Source organism: Anarrhichthys ocellatus, unplaced genomic scaffold (genome assembly GCF_004355925.1).
Source record: "Anarrhichthys ocellatus isolate YVR2014 unplaced genomic scaffold, GSC_Weel_1.0 scaffold2, whole genome shotgun sequence".
Taxonomy (NCBI): domain Eukaryota; kingdom Metazoa; phylum Chordata; class Actinopteri; order Perciformes; family Anarhichadidae; genus Anarrhichthys; species Anarrhichthys ocellatus.
Genome location: NW_022280032.1, coordinates 6,203,486 through 6,221,302, shown reverse-complemented (window position 1 = coordinate 6,221,302; position 17,817 = coordinate 6,203,486). Strand labels below are relative to the sequence as shown.

At 43.9% G+C, this 17,817-nt stretch overlaps 1 protein-coding gene across 1 annotated transcript in view; it reads right to left on the bottom strand.

Annotated features, from left to right (window-relative positions):
• LOC116388710 (A disintegrin and metalloproteinase with thrombospondin motifs 20) overlaps positions 1-17,807 on the bottom strand; it is a 74,688-nt gene extending 56,881 nt beyond the window's left edge. Inside the window, exons 1-8 of the mRNA XM_031856827.1 lie at positions 17,490-17,807; positions 16,958-17,319; positions 13,724-13,892; positions 3,550-3,803; positions 1,273-1,356; positions 636-760; positions 511-551; positions 61-166 (exon numbers count right to left, since the gene is read on the bottom strand). Coding sequence (XP_031712687.1) covers positions 61-166; positions 511-551; positions 636-760; positions 1,273-1,356; positions 3,550-3,803; positions 13,724-13,892; positions 16,958-17,319; positions 17,490-17,580 — 1,232 coding nt within the window. The 5' untranslated portion in view covers positions 17,581-17,807. The remainder of the gene's footprint in view (positions 1-60; positions 167-510; positions 552-635; positions 761-1,272; positions 1,357-3,549; positions 3,804-13,723; positions 13,893-16,957; positions 17,320-17,489) is intronic.
• Between the last annotated feature and the right edge of the window lie 10 nt (positions 17,808-17,817).

The following is a 17,817-nucleotide window of genomic DNA, read 5'->3' as shown; positions in this document are numbered from 1 at the left end:
TGTGTGTGTGTGTTGGGGTAGGGGTGGGGTGATTGCTACAAGTTCTGTGCTGCAACTTACACATGGCCCAGCTCATGAGCAATGGTGAAGGAGGCACTAATTCCATTTTCTTCACTGATGGAGCAGCTCCGGTATTGGTCGCACATGGTCCCCAGCTCTGCAAGCCCTACAGGGTCACGTAGATACACAGAAAAACACACCGATGAACACATACAGACACAACTATTCTAAAAAAACAAATCCTGCTGCTTGAGTGTCAAAGGCGATTAAACCATCAAAACTTCTGTTCCGTAAGAGAGATTAGCAACCGCCACCGCCACCGCCTCCTTCCATCCTCCCTCCCTCCTCCCGTTTCTACCACTCTGTTCTGTCACTATAATATTATTAGCTGACAGCTTGCCATAAACTCATTACTGCACAGTATATGAGCTGTGCTTTCCGGAGCGTATAGTTAATTGAAAAGGACTTGAGGTGGAGAAATATCTGTAAAATAGAAAAGCAAAAGTTTACCTAACGTGTCACATTTATCTTTTGCACGGCAGATGTCCTCCCTGAAAGAAATAAAAACACACAACGCCGTTAGCCATTTTTCAGTTTTCCCTTTCAAATTGTGAGGATGGGAGAAGTGGGTGTACCTGGTGATGAGGAGTGCTGTGTCATGGTGAGAGGGATGGCTGTCATCCGGGAAGTTTTGGCTCTGCTGCCAGACACAGAAGTTGTGGAGCGTCGTGGCAGCATTGAAGCTCACTGTGGGCCCTTCCTGTTTTGGGTGAAATACCATTGCGGATGTGACCAAAAAAACTGGTATACATATTGTAATGTAGCTGACATAAGTACGTCTTTAAAACTCATGTAATAGGGATATCCCACATTTTTCAACCTGTGTTATGATCATATTTCTCTCAATTGTGTGTACTGATCATGATAACGTTTTACTTACTTCATCAGGTAACATGGGCAAAAATCAGGAGCCCCCTACGGCTTTCCAAACAACTTCCGTTCCCTTTAATTTAACTATTTAAGAATCAGTTACAGTGACCCAACAAGCTACAGTGAGCCTCTCAAGCAACCTCTCATTCGCAGGTGGCTAGCTGCCTAACTATAGTATCGTTTGTCTTCCATGGAGACCTCTCTTGAGACTTGAAACTGACAAGGCAGGCAGTGTCCTTTCAAACAAGCCCCTCAGAGAAAAGGCCAGGCCAGGGACACCTGCACTGACGTCAGCCATATTGGAGAGCTTGATACAGGTAGCATTCAAGACCCCGCACTCACCTGTTCATTGTGGACCATGACTAGCTTGACAATCATGATGTTGATGAGGTTCCCTACGCTGGGGTCCTTGTACACTGCTGCTACCTGTAACAAAGACAAAACACACAGACAAAAAATGCAAACCTCCACTGACCTGAACCAGAGCACAGATAGGGACGGTATGATAGCTAGTCTACTTCTCTTCACTCAGTACGTGGATTGAGAAAATACAGCAATTGTTTTTTTTCTGGCTGAGCTCCATGAGGTTTAATCAAAATTGCAACCGTTAATTCAAGTCAAAAGAAACAAAAAATGTCTCCTTCAGGGTAAGTTTAATCAACAGGGTATTAAAACCAATTACAATTCCCCCACAGACCTTGGCAGAGAAAAAATAAACAAGTCTGGACCCAGCAACAAACGTGAAACCTCAGCAAAGCTGGAGCTCAGAGCCCCTCTGTGAGGACAGCAAAACATTCCCTCTGTAGTTTTTCCCCTCCGCTTCTCTTGCTTTTCTCGTGCACCCCTGTCACGGTCGGCCAGCAGTCTCCTGAGGCCACGTGCGGCCTCCTGACAGGAACTCATTAGGCCACTATAAACATTTAGCTTTTCTTAGCCTAGGGGGAGGCGAACGTGGTCTAAGCCTGTCCAGAGTGGGTGCTCAATGCTCAAAGTCAAGCTGTGACACAGGACGTTGTTCTGTATCCTCTCGCCCCAATGTATGTTATTGTATGATTAGTGCAAGAACCAGAAGGGAAGGGGACTGCAGCCTACATGGGAACATCACTACAGTATCTCACACAGCCAGTTATATATACGTATATACTGTATATACTATGTTATTTAGGCACTCAGTCTGCATGACCAAAACCTTAAAACCTCACTTAAATGGAACACAATGGATCTAACTTGGTTTTGCTCTCAGTAAGCTGTGGATAAGAAAATTGACTGAGAGATTTTGAAAGAAGAAAAGAAAAAAAGGTGTGTTTGTGTGTGTGTCCGCACCACTGGTCTGCAGACATGAGCATAGCAGAATTAATGTTTTGACTTCAAACCTGGCACTAAAAACTGGGCAGACACATTTAACACGGACTGTACCCTCACCAACTTACTTAACACACCACTGACAATCATTACTCCGTTATATGTCAATGAGTGTTTTGAACGGTCTGTCATACTAGAGCGAGACACACAGCGGAAGGTACACACAGGTCAGTGCAATTGATAACCTATCCTGCTTTGAAACTACTACTCTAATATATGCAGATACAGTCAATCACAGTGTTACTGACTTGATTACCATGCAGCTCTCCCAGTCATGGGGCTCATAAAGAGGTCAAGGTGCTGAGTCAGGATTTTACCAATTAACTGGGCCACTTTCGTTGAAGCCGCAGCATGCTAGGGTCACATCAGGGTTTACGAGCAAAATGTCAAACAGTAACATCTGAGGCTAGAAAAACACAGACCTGGACTGGGGCATTTAGTTTCATATTTTTTATTTTAAAAGAAAACACGTCTTGCGTCTGTTATGCCATTAAAATATTTTGGGTTTAATTTGCCCCAGGTTTTGAGGTGTCAGTTTCTGAGATTTCGGCCACCACCCTAATACAATGAAAGACTTTTGGTGCTCAAGGAATAAAAAATAAATAAAAAAATCACTGTTTTCACTGTTCGTAAAGGCCTATTTCCTGAGAGCGTAGGTCTACTGCAGACTGTTTACAATGGGATCTATTATCAAGAGCAACAGGATCGTTTTTTAAATGTTTCCAACTGTGTGAACCAAATTATTTTCCCCTCCATTGTATTTAGCCTCTGTTACGTTTCAAATTTTGTTTAAATTTTCTTGCCAGCAAATCTTTCAGATTGAGTTCAACTTTGGTACACTTTGAAACGTGAATTTATGGTGACAGGCTAGCATTAGCATGTTCCCAGGTGGCTGGTGTGTTAGCAGTTAGCTGGCCAGTTAACCAACTAGTCATTATGTCACCAAGCTTTAAGCATCACTTATTTCACGGTGCCACGTTCTGTTGTGATCAGGTCTTTAAGACTGGGGAGGTCTCAGAAAACCTGGACGGATAAAAAGCCTATCTGCATGCCTAAATACCAATGCAGGTAAATAAAATACATGTTTGTTTGTGTTTTGTAATTTGGGTAATCAATAGACCACTCAAAATTATGAACTGCATGCACATCCATTTGTGTAAGAATGACACAGTAGTGTGCATGTATACACCTACAACGATAACAAACTCATACCAATCATCTCATACATTAAAAAAATATTTTTTTGTTTTTACTTACTACTGACATGATTGTTAGGATGTAGTGCTCTAGGTTGCGTCCATGGTGGCGCACCATTTTTGCATCCGCCGTCACCATCAGCTCGACGTAGCGAGGGTAGGAGAGGAAGCGCTTGCGTCTGCGCGGGGCTTTAGGGTGTGTGCCGGTGGAGTTGTTGTCGTAAATGTGTTGATCATCTATGGTGGCTCTGAGAGAGTCCAGCTCCTCTCCCATACTCCATCGGCTCTCAAAAGCAACCGGCCTCTTAGAGTTCTCTGTTTCAAGAAAGAAAAATGCTGAGTGATGACGTGGAGAGGAACATATTCATTGGATTTAAAATAATGGTGATATAGGTGAACTGGACTATCAAAGAGTCAAATTCTTCCACACTGGACACCCGCTGCTTTATGTTATAAAGGCATTTCAGTAGAGAGCATGGTGCATCTACAGTTAAAAGCCGAGGGTTTTAGCTTAGCTGAATTCCAATGACATAACAGAAGCACGCTGGACTTCTATGGCAAAAAAACACCATCAATTTAATTATTGCAGTGCTCGGAAAACAGATGTACCAAGAGACACGGGGTCAGTGGTGAGCTTTAAGAATACGGGTTTTCAGGTCAGGCAATATGCCCGCCCTCTGCCTGAGTGTAAGCCTCACAAAAAAGAAAATCTCATGACGACATTTTACCGACTCACACAAGGACTAGCCGAACTATCCCACCTCTCTGAGCCTGGAAACATTATCATCTGAAAATGAAGTTAAATGTGGACAACCATGATCAAAGTTAACATCAAATGCAGTATATATACAATGTCAGATTGAAACAATTCCCTTCATAGGCTCGCGGTGAAGAACACTTTCAACACCAGCCTCATAAGAGGAAAAAAAAGAAAAGAAACGTCAGCGATGTACTGTGGTAATGGCGTTCTCTCAGCTGTGTTGAGCTGGCCATGAGCGATAGATTCCTTTACCATGACAGAGTGAAGTTGAAAGAGGGAGACAAGGCAGAGACACAGAACGCGTTAAGAGCAGGTTTCATTGAGACAAATCTGCAAGGGTTAAGGTGGAAGCCGATGTAATTACACATACACATATGTGTTTCCTAAGACTGTATCCTTTTGAAAGAGTTTGGAAGAGCCACAAGTAGAGCAGGGGAACAAGGAACAAGAGAGGGGATTTCTGGTCTCTGTGCAGGCAAGCTCCAAACTGATAAAAAATAAAACGAAGGTAATTTTGTTTGGGACAAATAGATGCAGCATGTTCTGTTACTGACCAGCAAATCCACCCATGCTGAACAAGTCAGTAAAAATCTCTTCAACAACATGAGTCAAGTTAATGACCAACACATCAAAAATCATCTGCATTTTCTGAACATCAAAATGTTTCAACCGCAATCAATAATTTATTAGCATTGGAAGGATTTCAATAGCAATTTTGGATTGTAACAGGCCATCTGAGGACTAAGTATTTGCACACAGGCTATTGTGCTGTCCAGATTTGCAGCAACGCATTGCCATATGTGATGCGGTGTGAAAAAAGACTGCTTGCAGCAGTTGCTGGGTAAGAAGGATTTAAGCAGCTACCCAACAGCGCGATGGATAAATGTAGCAGGAGTGAATAGTAAATCATGCAAAAAGACAGTCACGACAGCTGGAACGGCACAATCTAAGAGTTCTTTGACAAGTTCCTCCTATTCCTAAAATGCATTGCTGCAGTGTTTGCAAAAATGGGGGGCACATTTTTCACATCCATTATTATCCACATATTAAAACTTATATTAATGTGGCCCAAATGCACTCAACATGTCAACAGTCATAGCAGTGTTCTGCAGTGTTTTTTGTTGCTTTTTACAAAAACATGCATATTTATGGGAATGAACAATTTTGAGAAATGAATGAAACATAAAATGACATTTAGTCTCAGTAATTTTATGACTGCCAGTGTTTACGAGCCAAGCATAGTTTGGAGTCCGTCATCCTAAACAACCTCCTCAACTTGCGATAACCCGGTTATGGTGAAGAGTTCTATTGTCTTCTGTACACTCAATCTTTCCAGACAGTCACACAGAGAGAGATTGTGTACAACTGTTAGGTCTGAATGCTCCGAGATTATTCAAGTGATGCCCCCAGTGGGCACGCGAGGCGGAGCGTGACTCCCTGGCACAAAGGCACACAGCTCTTGCTGCCGTGAGGCCCAGCCCCACGCCAGTGCCAGCATCCAAGTCAGAGCCAAGACTCAGTCAGTGCACACAGCCCGGGCAGCTGGGCCAGGACAGAGCTTTGTATTTTCCAGGAAAAATCTCTCCGAGGCCAAACCCACTACACTAAACCCCTTAAACAGACTCATCACTGCAGACAGTCTGACATCAAAGGGATTATCAAAGCACAGAAGAGCATCTACATCAACAGAAATTGGTGTTAAATCTCAGAGCAAGCGAGTGTGAGATGAAAAAAGAGAGGAAGAAGAAGAGGAGGAGGAGGAAAAAATATGGTCCCTATTATCATAGCCTTTGAATCAGTGCAGATTAGCCACACACAACCTTTCCCAAATCGCCTTAGGTTCAAATCCCCCTCTCACTAGGTAGTGAGCTGCTACTTACACCATGAGAAGACAGGGGTGACTGCCCTGACCTGCCGGACACACAGAGACGTCACATCCTCCTCAGGGCATTGGGCATCAAATCAGCATCAACTACACATCTGCATCTCTGTATTTTACATGTTGGTAATTGATTACCAAACATCAAAATATGAGATCTTCAATTTATTTTTACACCAGCAAAAGTCTCCCAACCGCGAGCTTATAAAACCGAGCTCCAGCGGTTCTTCATAACAGAACAATAAAAGGAGCCGAGATGAGTGTAAGCATTTATAAATGTTGTAATCTAATAGGCTCCATATGCACATCGCTGAAAAAGACCAGCATCACACTCACTTTTCTGCTCCTACGCCTACTTGACTTGGAAACTTTCAAAGCTCTTTTTATGACTGTGCCAAAAGACAATCAAACACAATGCATATCATAAACAATGTTTATCTATTCACTCATTAATATGTTTAATTGCAACGCAGGTAACCCGCACATTAGGACTGAGCACTTTCATATATATTTCAAGACTCCAGCATGGTTTCAATTCTTACATATGTTTACACTTCTTTACTTTCATTCATAAACATTTCATTAAGTATGGAAGCATTTTGATGCTTGAATTTGCACTTTCTGTTTGAGCCCATTCATGTACATCCAGCCTGTCCTGAAGGATCTCATTGAGATTTCAATCTAGATCAAAGAGTTGCTCTTTGACTCTCCTTCAGCTCTCTGTCAAAAGTATCAATGCCAAGAACCCAACAATGGGGAACACACATTTCATTGTTGAACTAATTAACATTCTTTTACAATGGCCCGCTGGGAGTTAAAGCGCCCTTTTCCCAGGGTGCCAATTAAATGGACAGTATACCTTACATTGAGTATAGGTACTGCCCTGGTTCTATACAAGGTCATACACTCTGGTTACTCAAGGGGGGAAACATGTTGAAACTCCTGTAGACAGAGGCACAATTAAGTGCAATTCTGTGGCGAGACGGAGAGAAGCAAAGGCAGCTAATTGTTGTTGCTGAAGAAGGCTTTTAAAGTGAAGTGGCATGGCTTTTGACCTCATTGGGAGACGGTGGGCTGTGTACACCAACAGTGCTCTCAGAGTTCAGTTGTTATTTTCAGTTCAGAGACATGCTGAAGACAGCACGGTTGTGAGCTGAAGAATGTGTTTGGAGTAGCAGACCTCCTCTGAGGAGACAAAACACTACTTATGGATGTGGAATCCTAATGATGGGCAGGGGCCTGGAGTGTTTTCATTTGGCAGACTCAAACTGAGAGTTTCTGACTCTCGGATTTAACAGATTGTAGATTACATGACTGATGGATGGCTGAGAGACCAACATCCACCAACATCCAGCCTCCTCAAGGACTGCTGTTTTAATAATAGTGCATTTTTAAAAATGGGTCTGCATCAAACACAAAAAGCCATCGCAACAAACATACAAACAGGGCTGAAGTGTTCCCTTCTAGATGGGAGGTAAGTGAATGCAATTTTTTAAAAGGACACTAAATGTGAGTACTTGACTGCCGACGTGATTTTCAGCTATTTTAAAAACTGAGCTCCTCATTTCTAGTCAGTATTTATTGCAAAAGGAATCCGCTTTGGGATTTATGGTTTATGGTGTAAAGATATGGTGAGAGACTTTCGAAAACCACAGCACCATAAAACCAACAATTAACATAGCACCTGACTTTGGCGTCTAACGAGAACACAAAGAGGGGTACTTAAAGAATAATTATTTTCTTAAGTTTGGCCGTCATTCATGTCAGTAATAATAGCATTGCACTCATCGACTCCTGGGAACAGCATCGCTCAGTCAGACAAATTAACTTTGTAGTAGCGATGTCGCCGTGCTACCAGATCTCAGAAATTACGTAGGTGAGTATGTTATCAGAGAAGGGATGGACATAACTGTGAAAATAAACCCAGCAAACCAGAATCCATACAAGAAGAACTTACAAATGTTTTAAACAGTTTCAAAGAAAAGTATTTCCCCAAAAACTATTCAATACCCTGAAAGAAAAAGTTCTGCCTTGACAAAAACAAAGCATGTCTGCAGTTTTGAGTGCTTTCTGGCTTCACAGATGATAAACAGCAAGAGCCACAGGCGATGGCACTGATGTTTCACTGGCCAGCTCCAGGCACTGCCTCTCCCCAGTCCACCTCAGTGGGAAACTGTCACTCATCTGTCACCCCCTCTCACCTCTGAACGTCACCCATGCCACCATGCAGTCAGTCACTGTCACTCGAGTTGTTCTTGCCATCCCAATCAGCCCCCATCTGTTAAGAATGGCCAGACAGCAGACAGTGGCAGAAAATAGCCCCAGCTGGAATCTGTCACGGGAACTCACGAGACAACACAACGCATTGGGTTCAATGGGGTTGAGGCCTCAGGGCAGGCAGACACATGGCAGCTATTAAAGTTATAGACTGCCTGTAGTTGCCCAGCCTTGTCCAGAGTATGTTATCTTAAAATATGATGCCAATGAGTGCAATGGGCCATATTATTAGCTCCGTCATGATGCAGTCTCATGAAATTTGAGGCAACGACGGAACAAAGCATCATGCCTGATGAGAAAACTTGCACATTACTCAAAACTAACACACATGTTGGCTCAAGACTCCCAGTCAGTGTATGGGAGAACCCATTTTTCAACTCATTTAACAACTAGGACTAACATTATCAGCTTGGCGTTCCAAAACATACTTTATGTCCATTCAAAAGGACAATCAAAAGACAAAAGAAATTCAGATTTTTTCTTTTCTATGTAGGTCAAAAGAAAAACAGTGGGTGAGAAAGCTACTTCAGAGAAGCAGGTGTAGAAGAAGAAAAGCAGGCAGTGGGAGTTGAGGAAAATGCTGGGGCCTCTGCCAAGCTCTGCAGCAAAACCGGCAGACACATTTAGTGCCGGCCAGGAGTGCTCAAACACATGAAGAAAGAAGCTCCTTTCTCCATCCCGCTGGACTGATTTGCTCCCAATACTCAGCGGGACTCTTCGTCCACTGACACACATGCAAACCACATCTATGGATGCACACAATCGGGCAAAAACAAACTTTTTTTTCATGGCAACAATAGGTACTTCCTGGAATGGGGGAGGTTCAGTCTGTCCAGGGGGCATGGGGGCACAAAGCAAGCCTAAGCCTTTTGGAGCCATCTGACATGCAGAAGCTCACCACCATCTAAAGCCAGAACCCTGAAGTTGAAGAGAGGTTGTCCGAATGATCTGCACCCGTCCATCACTCCCTGACCGGGCCACCTTCCCTGACCCCTGTCAAGAGCCGGAGCTAAGAGGAAAACAAAGAGCTTAACGCATACATAGTTGCAAGTGAGGCCCAGCAAAGTCCAGTAACCACGCACCTCTAGGAGGGGAACAACTCAAGGTCACATCCACCCGTCCAGTGAGTGACTCCAAACAAAGAGGGAAGTGAGGTAACAATCAACAAGTGCTTCCATTCACATACATGAAAGCGCAAAGGGAGAGCGGGCAGCGATTCAAGTCGGCTAGTTCAAACCCCAGGCGGGGGAGGGCATTTTCCATGCAAATGAACCCATTGACCAAAAACCTGATGCTAGCATTTGAACTACCATGTATACACAGTGGGCACCAAGGGGGGAATCCTATACAATGATTGTGTTGAGGGTCAGAGAGGCACAGATGCCATGTGTGCCAAGTATTGCCGCATCAAAGCCAATCACGTAGCTGCCCTCAGTCAGCCATCAAGAAATCGGGTGAAGCGCTAGGGAGCCAAACACTGGAACATTGGTGTTTGGGTTTATGGCTGGCAGCATTTGCTGTCAAGCTGTCTGTATTCAATTCACTATCTCAAATTCAGACAAAATATGACACCCCACGAATTTAGACACGCAGCCAGCGACTGAGAGAAAGAGATACCTCCGTCTCATGCCTGTCTTCACATGGATTTTAAGAGAGCAAAGGGAAGAAACCGAGCAGGAAGAATCTGCCCCTATCTGTAGCAACCCTCATCCCCGTGGCTATCTATATCGAAGGACGACGCAAGGATTCACATGCAAGCTCAGAGACAGATACCCCGTAGAATGTGCCATTAAAGGTCGGAGCGGTGTTGTGATTTGAGCCCAGTAAGCTTCTTCCCCAGGGGCTTTTAAAAGCCAGAATCAGGCACAACAAGGCACTCTGTGACTTTAAAACATTAATCACCCACTTGACAGCTATCTACACTAGAGATATTCTAAACAGCGGGGAAGCCACCCAGGTTGGCTGACACAGACAGAAGACTGATACAGTTGCTAGAAATGTCAGTCAGTGAGATCAAACTAAATGCTCATGTTGTTCAGGTGCTTTGATTTACTCTCACATTTTACGTTTCTTCGGAAACGTTGCATTTAAATCATATATTAAACTCACATGCATTTAACTGCACATAAGAATAAATGAACACACACAGTGGGGAAAAGCAGCTGAAGACAGGTATATAGTCATAGTCATGACTGCTGAAATAACAAAACCCAATTTTCCTTCAAGGTAACACTTTAAAAGCTCTTACCATTGCACTTCTGTTGCTGACACTTCACAGGTAGTGACGGCACATGTACAAAAAAGTCAAGTATTTGTACTTGTCAGAGATGACAAGCGCAGAGTTAACAAAACAAAAGCTCCTCGTCTTTAAATTCATGTGGAAACATAGCCTTCCTCTCCTTTCAACGCGAGGTGTGAAGGGACTGTACAAACTCTGGAAAGTTGTACTGCCTCAATAGATACAGAAGTCCCATTTATTGTTCTGGCACCATCTGTAGAGCATTAAGACAGAAGTATGACACATCATGAGGGAAAAGCTTATCTCACCAGAAGTATCTGGTTGGTGATATACATTCTGTTTCCTGGAGGGCTGCTTGATAAAACACAGCTTGTTTCATCTTTGTCGTGTTCAAAAATATGTTTTTGTCTTTTGCATAGAGAAAGGCGGATAAAGAATAATGATCAACACAGTGACTAAATAGGCAAAACGATGTCTATATAGAGGGAAAACGCTGCCTGGCTTGCAGATTAGCAGGTATTGTTGGCCATTTAGCACTTCCATCTGTTTGGATCAACTGTGATAGTTAGCATGTTTCAGGAATAGAAGGCCCATAAAGCTTCAAACCTCTTCAAAGTCCCAAACCTGCCAAAACACCTTAGCACTCAAACTCCAAGCACCAATTTTCATTTAATGCAAGAGTCCTCTTCACAGGAACATAAAGTGGAGAAAGAAAGAGTGAAAGAGAAAAAGAGAGTAGGCCATAAGATGACTGACTCTGACAAAGAGTGCTTTTATAGCTCCTCAAAAAGAGGAGATACTGGGAAAGGAATCCTCCCCCCCTGCCAACACCACAAGTCCTGCAGTCCATCATCTACATGATGAGATAAATCTGATTTTCTTTTTTTTTCTTAGCTTGCTATAAATCCATTGCTTTGGATGGTTACACTGAAGACAGAAATGCACTAAACTGAAATAAAAACCTGTTGTAGAAAAATGCATCTTCTTTGTTAACCCCCGAGTTACCAGTTTATCAGGTAAAGTCCAATGCAGCCCCACAATAAATGACACCTTTTAGAAGGTTGTACCGTCTGTCTGAGAGGTGTGGATTCAGCTCTGTGGTCATTTTGTACGGTGATGTTTAAATGTATCGCATTATAAAAGGAAGCTATTTTTATTTTTTGGGAGGTGGACAGAATGTTAGAAGCACCTTGTTGTAGCTCCAGTAATAGCCGGCAACACTGTATATATGGTTCATATCTTTGATGGGTTACACTCTCCATAATCTATCGTATCTTCATAACCTGTATATTCAGTACTTAATCAACCATTTATCAGCAGTTCGATTTTCACCGTGATCCAAAAATAAAAAAAATTAGATGCTCTGTCATCTTTTCTGTAACCTACAGAAAGGTACAAAATTCTGTTTTAAGAGCACAGTTAAAGACATTCTGCTGCTTAGAGAACTATTCCCCTGCTAACAAGGATTCTACTTGTTGGTACGGTGTTTCTCTAAACTTCTTTCTCTCTCAGCAATTGGGCTGTGGTTGGGAGCCCCATACTTAGACACTGATTTAGTCTGACGCATAACATAAGGAACAGAAAAAAATGTACAGACATGGTGTAGATTGGAGACAAGAGAAAGGAACTATGGAGACTGTAGCCCACAGAGCAGAATGTGTGCTACATGTTATCTCAAACACATTTAACATTAACACATTTTAAAATCCAAAGCCAAGAGGCAAATTTCCAAATCCAAGAACAGGAGCATCCACTACGAGTGTTTTGCAAGCAGAACAACACGTGCCAAACCAGTGTTTACATCCAACCGGCTAGTAGCAGCGTGTACTGCACTCCTTCCCATAAAAAGACAGGACAGGCCTGTTAGTCTTGGCTTAGTGTGGCCTTCAAAGAGCACATTTATCACCGCATCTGGAGAGGGGCCTATCTGATAAAGCTGAGGAGCCGCAGCCTGGGACACCTCACAGTCCTCGCCTGGCCCTACTGGATCTTTTAATCCTGCTGCTTATTGTTTACCTGCAGCCCTTTGATCAAGCTCTACAGGTGTCTGATCTATGTACGCATCGTTCTCCCTACTATGTCCAGCTGTACACTGAATCCCCTTCCCACAAGGAGTATACTGGTTCATACTTGAGGTTATGCGTTGAAAAGTCAGGATGTATCTCATTTACGATTAAGTAGATGGAAAAGGATAACTGTCTAGGACATAAACTAACTGAATGATGCATTTGGATTTTCTTGGGACATTCAGTCAGGGTCATTCACCACGCCTCCACTCTCAGTTCTTAAAGGAGAGTATATTTAAAAGTGCCTCAGAGTGGGGGCTGAGAGACCCTCCAGATTTCTCAGTCTCTGTTTACCACACACAGACTGAGAGAGTGAAAGGGCAAAGCATAATAAGGAGGTATTGACCTCGCCCATCAGGTCAGTCCAAGTTCTTTAAACCGCCGCCACGCACAATAGTCACCACCATGCGACAATGGCGGGGTTCAGGCAACAAGCAAATCAAGTGGGCTGCACATAAAAGATTTATTGCATCACGCCACAAAGGCCTCCCATGGAGCTCCCTGCGAGGAGGACTCTAAGGCCTTCCATCGCGGTGAACTCCACTCGGTCACCCTGCTTTCTCTAGAGGGCCTCTCCACCACCTAAAGGCCTCAGACATAAACATTCAAATGAAATTGGGGGAACTTTTTAAGCAGCCTCCCATGCGGAAAACCTCTCCAGTTCTTTTCATCGCAACTGCAACCTGAAATGTAATTATTCCTTCCCTCTGAGCTGCTGCCACAGGCCCGGGATTGAATACTTCAGCAGAACGTGAGTGGAAACACCAGGCGGTGTTGGAGCGCATTTTGCTTAATTAAGTTTTCAATAACGCTCCTTAATCAAAGCTGAAACCTTTTGGGTATCCCGCAAGCCAAAGATCGCGACTGGGTATAATTTCCATTTTAGGACCGTGTTTATTGCAATGGCTCAGAAAGTTAATGCAGGTTATCAGAAGGTACAGTAAGTGTCTGTGGGTGAAAGTCAGACAGACAGTGGTTACAGGCAGTATAGTTAGGCAGTCTGTAGTCTGTTACCTGAGGCAGCACAGGGCTCTGTGTTGTTGTCAGTATGCGAGATGTTCCTCTTCCTCTCGTGCCGATAGACAAGATGAGGTTTGTTGTGCTCTTCATCATATTCCTCCCCCACAGCGTTTAAAAGAGGCTCCAAGAAGTATTCGCCATGTTGTGTCGTAAATATTCCAATCTAGAGCAGAAAAAAGGGATGTCATTGACGGCTTTGGTATGAAGCATGCGTTTGCATACGTGCACTCTGCACTGTATGTGTGTAGATTTCATTTCCAGATTAGGGCATAGTTTCATTCAAAGAGGTTGCGGTTTAATTGCAGTCCTTCTGTGTAGCCCTTGGGTACCAGTGAGCACATTATTTCCATGCTCTTTTTTTTTGACGGGTGCACATGGAAAGAACATGCTGACTCACAAAAGGTCAGAGAATATCTATAACAGCTCAGTATCAGTCATTGTTGAAATTGTAACCATGAGAACAAGCAATCGCGTGACATTCAAAACCTTTTATACGTTTATCAATACATAAGTAAGTCATCATGATTCAGTCAACCATTTTACACCTTCATGCATGGGCTACTAAGAGTGCTTGTTCTGGCTGTGAAAGTGCATTTCCCCTCACGACCTGACACTGGGACGAGTGACATCGTCATACATGGACAGAGCTGCTGACAGAGGAATGCTAATATTGATTTGGCAGCTCAGTCCCTCACAAAGCTTCTTAGCTCACTCCGCCATGAGGCACAATGGTGTTTGTATGGTAATTTCATGCGCACACTTAAATAGGATATTGGACACTGGAATGTTGTCTTTAAGGCAGCATTATTCCATAACCATCCCCATGAGTGATGGACGTCTGACAATGGAAAACGAATCGGATATGGAAAACATGTAGAAACTGTATGTGTACCTTTCCGCGCCGCCTTTCAAAGGGTGAAGGATTAGCTGGCTTGCACGTATGCAACGTACTTCCTCAAAAGAGCTACAGGCCTTGAGTGCGACATGTCTTCAGTTCTGCAGTGTAATAAGCTTGTGAAAACAAGACACAGGATAGGAACAACCACACTCAGAGCCTCAATGTTTCTTATGTACTCCAACTCTCCTGAAATGTTATTATTTCTTCAGTTCTGACAGGCCAGTGTAATAAGTATTGACAGAATCCAGTTAGGGTGTGTGTTTTGTGAGGCAAGGCAGCATGGTTTTTGCACAAAAATGTAGGTACTTTGTCATTGTCTAAATGTAATGAGTGATTCAAACAGTGTAACAACTGGAAGATGTTTACCTGTATCTTGTAAATCACTCTCTATGGCAAGTTAACTTTAATTAGACGATTATGGTTGAGCCTCTCTAAAGTTCTCATGTGGTGTTAATGGAAGGCTGAACAGACAAATGCTCAGTTTAGTCAATGGAGGGGGCAGAGTTTCAGGGTTTCCCAGCATTAGCTCAGCAGCAAATCTGGCAAAAGGTTTGGACAGACACAATGGTTGCTGTTCAGTAGCGGGTGCTGAACTGGACCTTACAGCTGAGGGACTCCTATTTGAAGCGAGGTCACCACCATGACATGGATGAAATGGTGTTGGCACACATCTGTTTTTATCAAAAGCCCCTCAACCCCGCGTCCCTCCCCGATGCCCCCCTGGCGACGGCTTTGAGCAACTCTAGACAAAAGGGGAACCTGCTTTTTCTAGAGTGACCCCTTTGTTTTAGGGCTTAATTATTCCTTAATGACCTCAACCCAACAAAATGTGCATGGCCATCAAGCCCCAGTGATCAGATACGGACTCATTTATGACCCTATAGCCTCTGGTGCTGTCTCCATTGTCCTGTCATTCTCAATGAGTGATGATGCGGATAAGCAACAAAGATTGCTTGAAAAAGGATGCAAACATGTTTGGATAAGCGAGTCATACATCAAAGTTGGGCAGAGGGGCAATTAAAGGCTTATTACCCTGATAATTCCAGCATACCTCATGCCTTAAATTGTTATATAAACATGAAAAAAACACTTAATGTGGTTTGGTGGTGGTCTCTGTTCTCCAAAGCTACACTGAATGGGAGTTATCCCCCACTAGCATGGAGTACAATCACTGAATGCATTGTGAATGTATTAGATCAACATGCTATCCTGGTACTGTACACAGTGCACCTATCTAAAATAAGGATTATGTCACTGATAGGGGGTGTGGCAGAGAGGGAGACTCCAGGGCTATGGTCCTCCTGTCTGTGTTGCTGAGTCCAGCCAAACACCCCCCCCAACCACGCAGAGTCCATGCCAGGATCCGCCTGGCTGAGGTCAACCCCCTGCCCCTGGACCAGCAACCTAATGTGACCCATAAAGTCATCCCCTTCAACACTTCTCAGATTCTCTCACACAGGAGTCTGCAAACTAAATGACTTCAGGATCCTCAAATGGTATAATGGGGCTGTAAACTCATTATTACCCAATAACTCTATTACAGCCCCATAACATCTAAAAGATATCTGATAAACGGCAATTAAAAAAGCAAACAGCTGCTTTCCACTGATTTATGTCTGCAGCTTGGGGACGCAACTGATCAGATTTTTCCCATCAATCAATCAATCAATCAGCTTGTGTTATCAGACCAACAGTCTCTAATACAAAGGTATTCAACTTAGAGGGATATGAAACTGAGAAAAGCACCAAGTCGGCACATTTGAAAAGCCGGAACCAGCATATGTTTGGCGTTTGAGATGGAAATATCCATCGATCAACTAATCAATTAATTGACCACTAGTTTTAGCATGTCTGCTGTTATTACTGGTTTGTTTTTGTTAAGGTTTAGAGGTTTCCTGTAGCAGCAAAGAAGTGGTTGATAAAGTAAAAGCACAGCCATGACACCAAATGGCTATTTGCTGCACATACGTAGGTTCAATTCAAATTGTACTGCCCCATATGTCAGTCAAAGAGCAGCAACCACAGCTCGAGCTGATCAGGGATTTTGCTCAAGGGCACTTCAGTAGAGTGGAGTCTTGTTGTCACATCAACCCCAGTCTCTAACATCACAACACCACCACCCTGATGCCCAGACAGCACTGTGCCCTACAGCAGCATCTCCCCACAGGCAATGAGATGCAGAGCTGAGCGCTCTCCTCATCGGTGACATTTGTCCAGTGACACTTGCTCTTGTTACACTCCCAGACACACACTTCCCTGGATGCATGGATGGAGGCCTGTCAGCATCAAAATAAAAAAAACTTTCAAGCTTGTGAAAAGTTAATACTCACAAGGCCAGTGCACAGGCTGAAGACCGCAGCGTACTCGCTTTTGGCGTTGACTTGTCCGCGGAAGAAGCAGTGGCGCATATCGCTCTGGTCATGGAAGTGGGAGTCCGTGGCGTTGCTCTGTTCCGCTCCCAAGTGTGTCACTGTGTACGAGGGGGCGATGAAGCCGGATTCTGCGGTCAGATTGAGGTGAAAGCGGTCCCCGAACGCGTCAATCCTGTAGTGAACCCGTAAACCCGAGAGGTCGTCATTTAAACTTCTCCGTCTCCGCCTGTAGTGCAACTTATGGGGGAATGATTCTCCGAAGTCATTGACGCGGAGCGGGGTGATGATTTCATACGATGACAGCTGCTTGATTAAGCTTTCTGCAAAAGGAAAAAGCAAAGAGAGAAAGTAGAGGCATCAATGTAACGCGCGCTGACAAGCCCCCCAAACGTTTGCACCACGCACCATTCCCAATTACCGCAGATTACTCTTGAAACATCTTCAACACGAGAACTTCACCGCACTCCTAAAATCACAGCAAAAACACTACCTTGTTTGGGATGCAATCGGTGTTGCAAAGTGTCCCGGACGAGCGCTGACAGATGACACATTAGTCCAACCAGCCAGATTGCAAACTGCATGATTTCCTCCGCGAAGGAACCCCTGGCTGTCGTCTCCAAGGCAAGTACCCTCTGTCTCTCCCGAGCGGCTCCCCCTCTCCCTCTCCTTTTCCCCCGGCTTGTCAGCAAAAGGTCGCGGGATCCGCGGAGGCTCTCTGCAGCGCAAGTCTTGCAAAGTGCACTGGCCTCATCGCATTGCTAAACGTGCATCCACTGCCCACTGTAAACGCGAACTATTTATGACACATTCATCCCCCC